General features: G+C 39.3%; 1 protein-coding gene across 8 annotated transcripts in view; it reads right to left on the bottom strand.

Annotated features, from left to right (window-relative positions):
* Positions 1-12,247, bottom strand: part of U2SURP (U2 snRNP associated SURP domain containing) — a 34,387-nt gene extending 22,140 nt beyond the window's left edge. Inside the window, exons 1-10 of one of the 8 annotated variants that reach the window (XM_083613173.1) lie at positions 11,951-12,247; positions 7,962-8,009; positions 6,492-6,590; positions 5,033-5,147; positions 4,479-4,621; positions 3,118-3,185; positions 1,878-1,972; positions 1,763-1,795; positions 1,590-1,672; positions 280-445 (exon numbers count right to left, since the gene is read on the bottom strand). In XM_083613173.1, the coding sequence (XP_083469299.1) occupies positions 280-445; positions 1,590-1,672; positions 1,763-1,795; positions 1,878-1,972; positions 3,118-3,185; positions 4,479-4,621; positions 5,033-5,147; positions 6,492-6,590; positions 7,962-8,009; positions 11,951-11,995 (895 nt within the window). In that variant the 5' untranslated portion in view covers positions 11,996-12,247. Of the gene's footprint in view, positions 1-279; positions 446-1,589; positions 1,673-1,759; positions 1,796-1,877; positions 1,973-3,117; positions 3,186-4,478; positions 4,622-5,032; positions 5,148-6,491; positions 6,591-7,961; positions 8,010-11,950 lie in introns of all 8 variants that reach the window. The other 7 variants (XM_083613175.1, XM_083613174.1, XM_083613172.1 and 4 more) reach the window with 7 other exon arrangements.
* Positions 12,248-13,175: the final 928 nt, after the last annotated feature.

Genomic DNA, 13,175 nt, shown 5'->3' on the forward strand with positions numbered 1-13,175 from the left:
TACCTCCTAGCCTTCACCTTTTATTAATTTGTGCCCCACGAGGGAATGATTAATGAAAGCAAAGATGTCTCTTTTTTGTCTTAGTTCCGCTTGAGTTGGCTCAGAAGGGTTCTTCTAAAATTTAGAGCACCCCACAATGGGGGGGGGGGAATGGAGCACAACTGAAAAAGGAAATATACCTCTACCCTCAATTAATTTCCACTAAAAAGTACATTGCTTCTCCTAATACTTTTCCTCAAATGTCATATTTCAAAAGTTTTTTTGAAACCCTCTCTTTACCATTTAAGTTCTTTAGCGCACGTTCAGCATCTCTCCTATTCATGAAAGCAACAAATCCACAATTCCTCTCTCTCGCTCTTTCTTCATCAGTTCTTGGCCACATAATTTTGACACTTGCCAGAGGCCCAAAGCGTCCAAATTCTTGACACAGCATCTCTTCATTCATCTATAGCAAATAGGAAGAAACCAGAACGTGATTCAACAAGTTCCTTTCAAATGGACACAAGAAGAAAGCAGCTAAGGGACCAGGCATTGTAAAAGTGTTATGAGAAGGCCATGAATAAGGCAGACAAAGATTGAAGGCTCACTGTCATAGCACCAAATCATGGATTGGAACTAGTTCTAAGACATACTAATCTGGTGTACCTTTAACTTGCAATACAGATTTACTTCCTCGCTCACTGACATAGCATGTGGCCACTTATCCTGCAATTCCAAGGTATGGGAATGGTGAAAAATCTGCCAAATATATGTTGGTCCAAAAGCCTAGGCTGTGTGAGGCGAAACAACTGGCCACTCCTCCCCAGACACAGCAGGAAGGTGGAGGGGAGAATGAATCAATGGGGGAAAGGTTAGCCATAAAGCAGAAAGACTAACAAAAAAGATAATGGGAAGTGCAAGTGGGCAAGCAGATATTTTTTTTCTTTTCTGTGGCTTTTATGCCTGGCATTAGAATGTTGGTATCTCATTCCATCAATCTCTTTTTAAGCAGGAGGGTGAACAACAAAGTTCTTGTGAAGCATCTTCACTCATGTTGTTAGAGCTTGAACCATACTTTCTACTATATTTAAACATGAGAATATAAGCCATTTTTGGAACAGCTTTCTGCAAAAAGTACAGTGGTACCTCAGGTAAAGAACTTAATTCATTCTGGAGGTCCGTTCTTAACCTGAAACTGTTCTTAACCTGAGGTACCACTTTAGCTAATGGGACCTCCAGCTGCTGCCACGCGATTTCTGTTCTGTTCTTAACCCAAGGTACTATTTCTAGGTTAGTGGAGTCTGTAACCTGAAGCGTCTGTAACCCGAGGTAAACGAATAAATGGTGGCCAAGTACAGCAGATAAAGCTGGAACTCAGAGGCCGAAACTCGAATCTCTACTCAGCTACTGATAATTTCATGCAAAGAGATTCTATCAATTCCCTAGCTGTAAAATGAGAATTGGCATTTCATGATTGTTCAGCAAAAATGGTTTTAATACACCTAAGTGCTATCCTAAATAAGTACAATAATATTTGTATACTGCAGACATGGGAATATATATAAAGATAACACAGGATTGGTCCATACATCAATTACTGCAATCATTACCTGGGGATTAATGTTTCCCAGGTACAAATTTGTCGTACTTGGATCTCCTACATCATGTGAACCTGGAGCATAGTCATCCAATACTAAAAAAAAAGAAAACAGGATGTAATCAAAAGTGTAAGTTTTACATTAACAAAATATTTAATTCAATAGTTATGAAACTTTATTACCACCCGAAGATCTGTTTCTTCTTGAAGGCGTATCCACTAAGGGAAGCAAAATATGCCTATTAATTCCACAGCTTTTGCAGACTTAAATAACTACAATAAAATTATAATAACTACTTACTGGAACGGCGTTGGCCATCTGAATCCGATTGAGGCGGCTCAAAACGACTTAATCTACCTTTGGTTTTATGTCTTTCATCACGCTCTTCTTGAATTCTACAGAAGATATTTTATGAAAGTGGTAACTGGTTGGAATCCTAATGGCTATAGTTAAATGGGTTTTTTATTTTAAAAAATTCAACACAGAGAACAGCCTGAAGCATTTTTAAATACTTTAAAATAAATGTCCCACAGGATGACTGTTCAATTATCCTTGTGTCAAGTCATCATGTTTAGCCCAAGGTAATTCCACTTCAAACAGGAGCAACTTTCCCCATTTCTCCAAATCTACAATGGGCTGGATCAAGACTAAGTTTATTTAAATCCCACCACAATCAAGGAAATTAGTTATAACTCTGATTTCAAAAGGGACTAAATTCAAGAGTCTGGATCCAACCCAATAAAAACTGCATGCACAATTCAAAATTACACAGGTGACACTTTTGTCTCATTGATGTAGAGCAGCCTTCTTCAACCAGGTGCCCTCCAGAGCTCTGGACTACAACTCCCATGGGCCCAGCCATTATAGTCTTTACTTTCAAAACGTAACTTTCATTTTCATGTTGTAGTTTACAATACTGTATACTTCAACATTTCAGTTCAAGTGAATGACAGCAGTTCTGACACAGTCTATTGTACTGTAGTTACGCTACTTTTTAACACACAAAAATGTATTTTAAACTCAATGAAAATGTAACTTAACAGTAGGCCCGTTATATTATCTATTCTGCATTCTATGCATGGCATAGCAGGTAAAGAACACCTCCACTGGCATTTTGTTCATATTTTATTAAAGCAAATGAAAATAGCCTACATTTGTAAGAAAAACACATATAAACACCAGAAAACAGAACAAATGTAGATCCATATTTATTACTTGGCTAAAATAAGAGGAGCCAGGATTTTTCAGAACACTCAGTATTTTTTTTATCTTCCCTAATTCATATATTTTCTATTGCTTCTATATTTTGTGAAATTTTCCAAATTCTAAACAAATCTTTACAGAAGGGATTATAGGACTACAAAAATTCCCGGGCATTAATATTTTTGCTAATATTAGAAGACACTATCTAAAATTCAAGCAATATACTAACAGGACTTAGGCTATTTATTCATCACCAATCTGTCCTATATTGCCGTTTTAACAGAAATCAAATTCTGAAAATCTGATTATCTCAACCAACATGGAGGCAAACACTTACTGTTTTAATTCTTCTTTAAAAAGCTCCAAATTGCTCTTTTTCTTTTCTTTCTCCCCCTTCTTCAAAGGCTAATAACACAAGTTGAATAATATTCAGGAACACAGAATGACCATTTTATCAACATCTCAAAACAGTTTACAGAAAGAATAAAACATTACCAGTAAAAAATACCAGTTAAAAGCAATTGTTTAAAACATTCAACAAATAATTATCATCAACAATAAGCTAAAAACCAGATTAAACCAGTGGAGGTCTGGGAGCAGAGGTGTTATATGCTGGCAAGGTCTCACTTCTGTTAGCAACCATACACAGCATTCTGCACTAACTGCAGCTTCCATATGGAAGCACAAGGGCTGCCCTACATATAGCATAGTGCAGTATTCCAGTATTGAAGTAACCAATGCATCAACTACTGTGGCTAAGCTTCTCCAGCCCAGAACAGTTATAGCTGTCTTACCAGTCATAGCTGATAAATGGCTAAAAGCGCTGAGGCTACCTGGGCCCCCAGTGACAAAGCTGTATCCAGAAGTACCTCTGGACCGCAAACCTGCTCCTTCAAGGGGATGCAACCCCATCCAGGCTACAGAAACTGCTCAGTTTCAAGGACACAGGAAAAAACCTATGTAACCTCCATCCTGTCAGCATTCAAAAGCTCAAAACCTATTCACACTTCAGCAATATCACACGTCAACACTAAAATGGCCTGCAATTCAACACGGAGAAGCTGCAATGCCATATAAGAGCATTATGTCTAGGGGTATTTCAGGTGAAGAGGAGAGCCACCAATAACTTGAACCCCATCCCAAGACCTGCAGAAAGCCATGGTATAATCCCTGAGCTTCTAATAATAGCCCTATCCTGTGCTGGCTGGTGATGAACAAGATGCCTTTCCTTATGTTTGGATAAAATGGGGAGAAGACTCACTAGTCTTCAGCTAGGATTTCACAACCTTTCCCCCCTTATTAATTTATTTATTTACTGAAACTAATATAATTAGAAAACAGCACATTCTTCTAGAAACGTTTCTTAAATCAAATACCACCAGAATTGATGTTATTTTAAATTTTGCACTGTTTATGCTTTCACAACTGTAAGTCACTTTGAGATATTTTATGTGGTAAACAACAAATAAATGCAATAAATAATGATAATAATATTGACTTTTTCACTTTTCGTAAATAACACCAAAACATGGTTTGGCACTACAGGATTTCCTGTTTGTCTTTTCTGCTTTATTCCATTATTTTCATCTACATCACTTTATAAGATTCACTTGAAAAGCATAAATAACTAAAATAGTAATTGATGTATTTTCAAAACAAGATATAGAGAAACAAAAAACCTGCAAAATCTAAACTTACTGGCTTTTTGGTTTCTATTATTAGAAGGGATGGAGGCCTCTCATTAGAAGAAGATGACTGGCTCTGGCTCTGGGTTTTTTGATCTGCAAATCTTGATGAAGGTTTGTAGATTTTTCCTCGTTTCTCATCAGTTTCGTGTTCTTCTGAAAGACAGGCTAATAGTTACTGAAAGATTCTATTTGAACACACTAGCAATGTGCCTTTTAACTTTCTCCCCTTTTAAACAGTGTTTCCCAACCCGCAATATCACAAACTGAGAAATGCACACCTTTCCAAAGGTGTTTTTTTTTTTCTTCTGCCAGATTACATGGGAAGCAGGGTGTTGCTGTTCAAAAATCTCAAGTCTAAAGCCCCACTGGGCTCTCAAAATGAGATGCATGCTTTGGGGGGGGGGGGGCATAACTATTGTGCTTCATGGCACTTCATCATTAGAAGGAAACATGTCGGAAATATTTCTTAATCTGAAACCCAAACATTTTAAGTAGGATAAAAAAAATTAAGTAATCAAAATATTCCTGATAAATAATTCTATGTAGTATAGTGGCATATCTTACCTTTAGATGCATTCACAATACCTCCTCTGACAAACGTCTTCACTTTATTACCATCACTTCCTTCAAAGGCAGCAAGGAATTCTTCATAAATTTCTGCCGCTGCCTTCTCATCCTCCTACACCCACAAAAATGTTATGCAAGTTACTAATTCTGAAAGATTTTCATATTGCTTATATTCATTTTTGTACCCATGCTAACCTGAACTACCAACAAAGGTGTAGGATGCAAATTCTCTTGCCACTATACTTTATCCCCACATGAAGAGGAAACTCATAGATTTAAGTTAGCATTACTGGCTTGGATCCTAAACTGCTCTTCCTTTCGTTTAAGGAAGGGGATTTCCATTAAGTCCTTCCTCCATTTGCAGCCTCCAACAACATATCCCATACCATGCCCAAGGTATCTCAGCATTCATGAGCAGACTTTGAGAGAAGGGAAAATCTATAGCAGAATAGAGATAATATAATACTGGCCAGATTGGATAGCTTCAAAGTTGCAATTAACTTTTTTCAGGTGGCAGTCATTAGAAATTGTCATTTAACAATGCTTTCATTTTTTCCATTTAAATGTAAAAAGTCTGCACTGCTTTGTCTTAAAAGTATTCCAATAAAAATAATTGTCATTAAATGAGCTTACTTTTTTTCTCCACTATTTAAATATTTTTGCTTCTACTCCCTTTGGACACTGGAAACACTTTTGATTCATCCAGGACACAATAGTAAACATAACTAAAAAGGGACACCTTGTTACTAAGTCAAACATGTTAAGTCAGATCCAAATTGGTGATGACACTGGAAAACTTTCTCTAAAACCTACATCACCGACTACAAATAAAACTATGAGTATGAAGAATACAATCTTCATTTTCAAAGGGAAGACTCCAATCTCAAGATAGAATCTGGGACTAATTAGAAACATAAAGGCTACCAAGAACTGAGACTACACAACCAGGACATGGGATAGCCTACTGCTGTGCCTGTCCCTGATGGCAGACATACTGGGGTGTTCAGCTCCAATTAGTTAATTTGCTTCTCTTGAACTTTCTTTACAACTCAGTTAGAAAAAAGGGACCCCCCCAGGTTCATTATAACCAGGATTAAAAACAATAAACACCACACACAATAGCTAAACTGGGCTGAGAAGAAATTTGCATGCAAGATGCAAAGAGTGATCCTGTAGCCCAACCAACTTTTGGTTAGAACTTGCATCTTACTGGGCTAAACTTTTCTGTCTGAAATCTGTCCATTGGTTTAGAGAAACAGCTGTGTGCACAATTTAGATTTGGCAGCAAATGTTAACAAGATACAATTTTAAGAGTACAACAGGAAAAACAACACTAAACTAAGACAGTATTATCCAAATAAAAGCTTCTGGTTTTATCAGCAATAATCTGTGAGTAGCAGCAATAAGTAGAATATCCAGCAATATCCATCTGATTAAATAGTAATAAAATAGTTACCTTCTTTTTCAATTCTTCCTGTTCTTTCTTGCTTAAAGTTCTCTTGGCAGCACTCATCTTGCCAATACTAAATGCTTTAAGTTTGCTTTCTAAAAGTGGCTGCAAGAGGGAAAAAATATTAATTTGATCACGAGACTGTGATTTTAGATGCATTCATTTATCCAGTAACACCTGAAGTTCACTGGGAGGAAAGTGAATTTCTAGATCCATTTCAATCAGGGTTTAGGTTCTGTTTTGGCACGGAAACTGTTTTGTTTGCCCTGTACGATGACATCTGTCGGGAGAGACACGGGAAATATAGTCCCCATCTGGATAGGGATAGCCTAACTTCTGCCATCTGTGCTCTGGTAGCCTGTGGGTTAGATTACTGCAACACATTATACGTGGGGCTGCCTCTGAAGACAGTTCAGAAACTTCAGCAGCCAGGTTGCTCAATGGGGCAAGAGAGTTTTGAGCATATAATGTCAATCCTGGCCTGACTGCATTCACTGACAATTCAAAGGGCTGTGGTGGCTCCCCACTTGTGGAATGCTCTCCGCAGGGAGGCTCACTTGGCACCTTTGTTATGTATCTTTAGGCACCAGGCAAAAACATTTCTCTTCTCCAAGGTCTTTGGCAGAGTAAGAAGTCCTCCTCACAGCTGGAAGGATCTTATAGGTGGGGAACCTGGACTTAGGGGACACACACCTCTGGCACCAGGAAGACAGAGAGCTTGTGCATGTGACACTGCCCCAAAACTCCACATTTTCCTGGGATGGGGTGGATATGAAATGACTGAAAAGTAATTTGCACCACTGGAAATCAGCAACCAAGCTAGGCAACTTGGAGATGCTGAAGACTAGGATTCTTACAGGTAGAGAAACCTGTTAGTCAAAGGCACAAGACAGATAGCAGGAAGATATAGAGAATAGACAGACGAATATATTTGGGTAGGGAAGGGCTGGGGGTTTACAGGCCAAGTGAAGTTTGAGAAGAGGGAAGAGACAAGGGAACAAGACATGGTGATCTGGGAGGCAGAACAGTAGAAAAATCATAGGCTATAGACGGGATGGGGAAAGGGTTCAAAGATTAGGTGAATTTAAGTTTATATTAAGAGATCGGATGTAGGGTGGCATACAAATTTAATTAACAACAACAAAGTACTTTGTGCTTTTGAGAAGATCCATATCTCAAAGCAGGATCTGTATCAATAAGCATGGTCTTTAAAATACGTTTTACAGAACACTTCTTGAAATGCTCAACCACATTAAAACTCATTCACACCAACAGTATACAATGATATAAAAGAAACTGCAGGCCATTGTACTATATCCAACATGCAGTACAACTGGCAAAAAGCCCACTTTGGGAAGGGAATGAACCAAAGGAACAATAATCATTTTTAAAGAGACAACAGCTCATACATATCAATTGGTAAGGACAATAGGAACAGTTTTGTTAAGATTTTTGCTCATCCACCTTGAGACTTACATGATTCTCTGGAGATCCAGTTACACGTGTTGTGTCCGGCACCCTGGCCTAAAAATGAAGGATATACAATAATTACATTCTGGAGGCATTTTTAATTGGTTGTCAACACATTTTACACCCATAAATAATCAATTTTCTTTTGAACTACCTTCACCATCAACTCAAAACTCAGGTTTGACCATTCTGAAAAGAATTTTGAAAAATACAGTCATCTCTCTACTCCAGGGATTCTAAAATGAGCTCAAGTTCTCTAAGTAAAGGGCAATATACTTTTCAAAGGAGGAGCAATAGTCTTCAAAAAAATCTGTCTTATTTTTAACTGCAAAAAGTGGTCACCATCTAGGATCTTTGATATCACACTTTCCTTCACTTTGGAAGGCTTTTCAGCAATAATCCTGAAGTTGTCTACTCCAGGTAGTCCAATGTGACTATCTTATTTCCAGCTGCTGATCCAGAAATTCCTTTATCTACCTCATACATAATCCACTTGCTGTAAAGGACACAACTTAGTAAAATTTTATATTCTTCCTATTTTCATTCACCAAAATCCAATTTGCTATTCAAACCCTGGAAAGAAACCACATAATTTCATTGCAGAATTTAATCGGTAACTTTATTGCTTTGTTTCTTTCTGACCTTCGTGAATACTTTTGAATAGCTTTTGAATACTGATTAAATTATGCAATGAAATTATGTCGTTTCTCTCAAATTAGTATTCAAAAGCTAGATTCATTCACAAAGGTCAAAAAGCAATAAAACAAAGCAATAAAGTTATGATCCAAACACCTGCCTAGGTTCAATTTTAGTCTATTCGTTTTGATCAACTGAACTCTATACTGTTTATTAAGGTACCTGCTATTTGAGACAGAACGAGTTTTATGGTTCATTGGATCCTTGCCTCAAATCCTCTAAACAAGTCTATTCTGCCATGTTATGAAGAAAACCATTTGTGAACCTGTCTAACTTCCTTATTCAATAAATATGTGAAAACTGGAAATAAAGTAATAACTGAAACTGAATCACAACCTGGTAATTTATTTTCTAATACAAAAAACTATCCAACTTTATTGAAAGCCAAGCACTGTATTAGTATCTAGAAAAGAAGCAGGTTTCAGAGACCATGCATCATTATTATTATTGTTCCGTTCCCATACTATTAAAATGGCAATCAGTAACAATTTCTCATTGATTTTAACAGGCTAAATTTCACTGATTTTACTACGGCCTAAATTTTGTTGTTTGTGGGACTTAAGAACAGATCTCTCAATGCATCTGCATACAATGCAAGTGGAAGCCTTTCCCTCTTAAAATAAAGGCAAGAATATTGCATTTCCTTTACTGTACAAGTAATATTTGGATAGATAGAATTTTAGGGGGGGTAGCTTGCCAGTGTTTTCTACAGAAATAATCCAGTTGAAGACCGTATTCCAGGCAATGGCTGAGATTCCAAAAGCTGCTCAAACACACACAAAGGGCTTGCATTAGGTAAGTGAAATTCATTATCCTCTCCCCTCTTGAAATAGCTGAGTCCTATCCTGTACCACACAGTACTTTTTAAACTGTTCAGTTTCAAAGGCAGTTTGCCAGATGATGTGGCAGGGTAGGTTACAGGGTGGGGAGAAAAGAGAGGTAACCAAAAAAACTTGGGTTTCAGCTTCACAGTTATTGAATTGGGGTGAATAAGCTTAATTTTACGCAATTCCGCAACGTGCAGTCTGCTTAAATCACCACTGCTCTATAGTTTGTCAAACTGTCCCAATATTTTAGGAAAACTTGCTTTCCCATAGAAAGTACATCAACTAAAATCACTTGAAAGAAGGTGGATGCTGTGCAACATTTGGTCAGTTTAGACATAATAATCCCTGCTTCATAAATGATTGTTTTATGAAGTCACTGGTGATTCTCACTACCACTACCAAATTGTAGCGTGAGGGTAGCCAACTTGGTGCCCTTCAGGTGTTGGAAGTACAGTTTCCCTCTGACCAGTCATTATGACCAACAGTCAAGGTTGATTAGAATTGTAGCCCAGCAGCACCTGAAGGACACAACACTGACTACCCGCATCCTAATGAACCAAGTCCTTTTTTTTTGTATATTAAACTTTTAACCTGCAAATGTAATAAGAGCTTGGAGCAGAGCTGGCAACACTCCTCTCAGAAGGCCATTCCACTTGCTCCTTAAACATTCAAAAACTAGTGCCTGAATTTGCTTTGCTTTCTGTTCCTTTTCTTTTTTTGTATCATGTCTGTTAAACTGTAAGAGCGTAGGTATGGACAATTTGTTTCTTATATATTTGCACAGCATCTAGAAAAAAATATACCAGTAGGTGCTTTATATTAAAAAAAATAAATAGAGCCACAACACCACATTTTCCCGGTGCTGCCGATTATTTTATTACTTGATTTAGAACAAGGATAGCCAATGTGGTCCCCTCACGTTAACACATTGCTGGACTACAATTTCTGTCATCCCAACTACTGGCCAAGCTGGCTGAGGCTGATGGGAGTTCAACGTCTAGAGGAGTCTACTGGCTACCATTATTTAGATGGTTCTTGATCTCCAATAATGCATACATAATCCTCAAAAATACAAGCAAAACAAAAATACCTGCATGAATATATGAATAAGAATATATGTCAAACAATTCATGTATAAAAAGACTAAGGAAACAACTAGCTGAAGACACATTATTCAATGTGGTTGTGTACTTTTGATGTTTAATTTATTGTTTACGACTACTTTCAGTTTTGTTATGTTTGTAATTATGTGATTTTTTAAATATATATGTTTCAGACTGCCTTGAGCATGGTTTTAACTTTGGAAAGGCAGTATACAAATAAAATGATTAATTGGTCCCAAGCTAAAAGATGAATAAGCTATCACCTCTGTATCCTCCTTTATAGTAAACATCATTTAATTCCAGAAACCCAGTTAAGGTGGCAGCACAAAATCGAGGGAAGTATTTTCAATCTATACCTAAAACAAGAAAAATTTTGGGAACAAAATCAGTCAACAAAATTCTTAAAAATAACTCATGTAAGGAGGAAGAAACTGCTCTAGAACAGCTTTAACATGTCAAATAAGGAAGGGCCATTTCACTCAAGTCTATATCCCTACCTATTTTTCCCCCATGTAACAAAAGGCCTTGTACATAACGTACTTTGTGGTGGGTAAATGCAATGAAAAGCCAGTCATGAGAATTGTGCAGCCTTGTTAGCAATGATCTACGGTTTAATCATTTCTGTCATTTTTAAGTATTGCATCTCCTTCGTGACAATGCAGGACAGTACATTCAAAATACTGTAAACTGCCACACTGTTAGCTATCTTAAATGGCCCCGCGTCGCAAATATGTGCCAATATTACCTAAGTAAAATGATCGCCAGGATGCATTAAATTGAACGTTTATGCGGCTCGGAGGTGGAGGGGATGCTCACAAGCCTGGATCACACACACCAGACCTCTCTCTCCAAGCACACGAGGGCTTAAAAATGGGGAGGGGAGGTTAAAAGTCCACACCGAGATAAACTCCCAATAATAATCAATGCAGAATGGAATCGTGACCCATATACACCCCACGTTTTTGCAGCCTTTTCCGAAAAAAAACCCCGAAGAGACGGTGCATCGGAGGAGCGGGAGAACGAAAAAACAGAAGCAGCTCTTTCCCGGAGAGAAGGGAGAATTTTTTTTAAAAAATGTGTAAGGAAACGGAGGCGACGCGGCCGCTCCGCTTCCTCCCCGCTATAAGTCCCCCCTATCCGTCGCCCTCGCACCGCCACCGGCCGAGCTGGGAGGCGGGAGAGAGACTAGGCCGCGAAGCCAACCGAGCTCGCTTCCTCGCCCGCCTGCGCACCACGTCCCGCAGCGGCAGCACGCGCGTCTCCAGGCCGGCTCCCCGCGCCAACCCTCCGCGCCCACCCACCGGCACTTGCCCGCCTGCCCCCCTCGGACCAGGCGGAGCCGCCGACTTGGCCCCAAGAGCGGCCTCACCTTCGCACTGGCCTTCTGCGAACCGCCTGGCGTCTTGTCCGCCATCTTGATTCTGTTCCCCAGCTCGAGCCTCAGCGGCGGGAAATCGAACGCCGACTCCACGGATTGGAAGAGAGAGGGATTCTAGGCGGAAGGAGCGGCGGCGGCGGCGGCGGCGACGGCGAGGAGGAAGGGCAAGGCACGGCGAGCCGATAGCCGAGCGCGAGATTTCGGAAGGTTAAAAAAAAAAAAAAAGGTTGGGCAAAGGAGGAAGCCTAGCTCCGCCTCGCCTGCAGGGCATAAGGCGAGAGGGGGGGGGGCGTTTGCGCGCATGCGCGGTGAAAGGGCTTGCTTAGAATGGGAGGCAGATTTCTTAAATCCTATTGACGTCTTGTCAGCTTGGCATGTGCAGCAAACGCTGATCCGGACACTCAAGCAAGTCGCCCAGAGCCCCGCCGACCCATGAGCCCAATTGAGGCTAATTAAGTAATGCATAATGAATATATATATACATGTTCATTATACATATATATATATATATATATATATATACACATATATTCATATATACACACATATGTGTGTGTGTATTCATTATGCAGGGATATATTCATTTTATCTCTCTCTCGCCCCCATATATGTATATGTATATGTATATGTATATAGAATCCTGGCCATAAGTAAATTATATGCATTTCCTATAGCGCTGAGTAGCTTCAGTCGTAATGTGCATAATAATAAATAGCGTTACGGGACAGAGCTTTCGGACAGATTTTATTTCAGGGATAATGTGAGTCAGAGAAGAGCTGTTGAAATCCTAAACTGGCGCCTTGGAGACAGTTCTGGCACGAGGGCAAACAGATTAAATCTGAGAAAACTGGAGGTACTGTAGGTTCCAAGATGCCCAGCTGTAGAAGGAGGCTTGCAGCTTGTCCTAGATGGGGCGGCACTCGCCTTGAAAGACCACGTGTGCCGTTTGGAGGGCCTCCTGAACTCATCGCTGGCTGGGAAATACCACGTGGCTTTGGTAGCCAGGAGTGCGTTTTTCCAGCTTTCGGCTGGTATACGAATTGCAGCGCTATTTGGAAAGATTCGACTAGACTACTGTAATACACACTGCAAATCTGCTTGAAGGTGGTTTGAAAACTTGAGCTGATCCAGCGTCCTGTTGGGGGGAAGCTTCAGTGCATTTAAAGGCTCAATTTAAAGTGCTGTTTTTAATGTTTAAAGCTCAACATGTTTTGGA

Source organism: Podarcis filfolensis (assembly GCF_964270895.1).
Source record: "Podarcis filfolensis genome assembly, chromosome: 5".
Lineage (NCBI taxonomy): Eukaryota > Metazoa > Chordata > Lepidosauria > Squamata > Lacertidae > Podarcis > Podarcis filfolensis.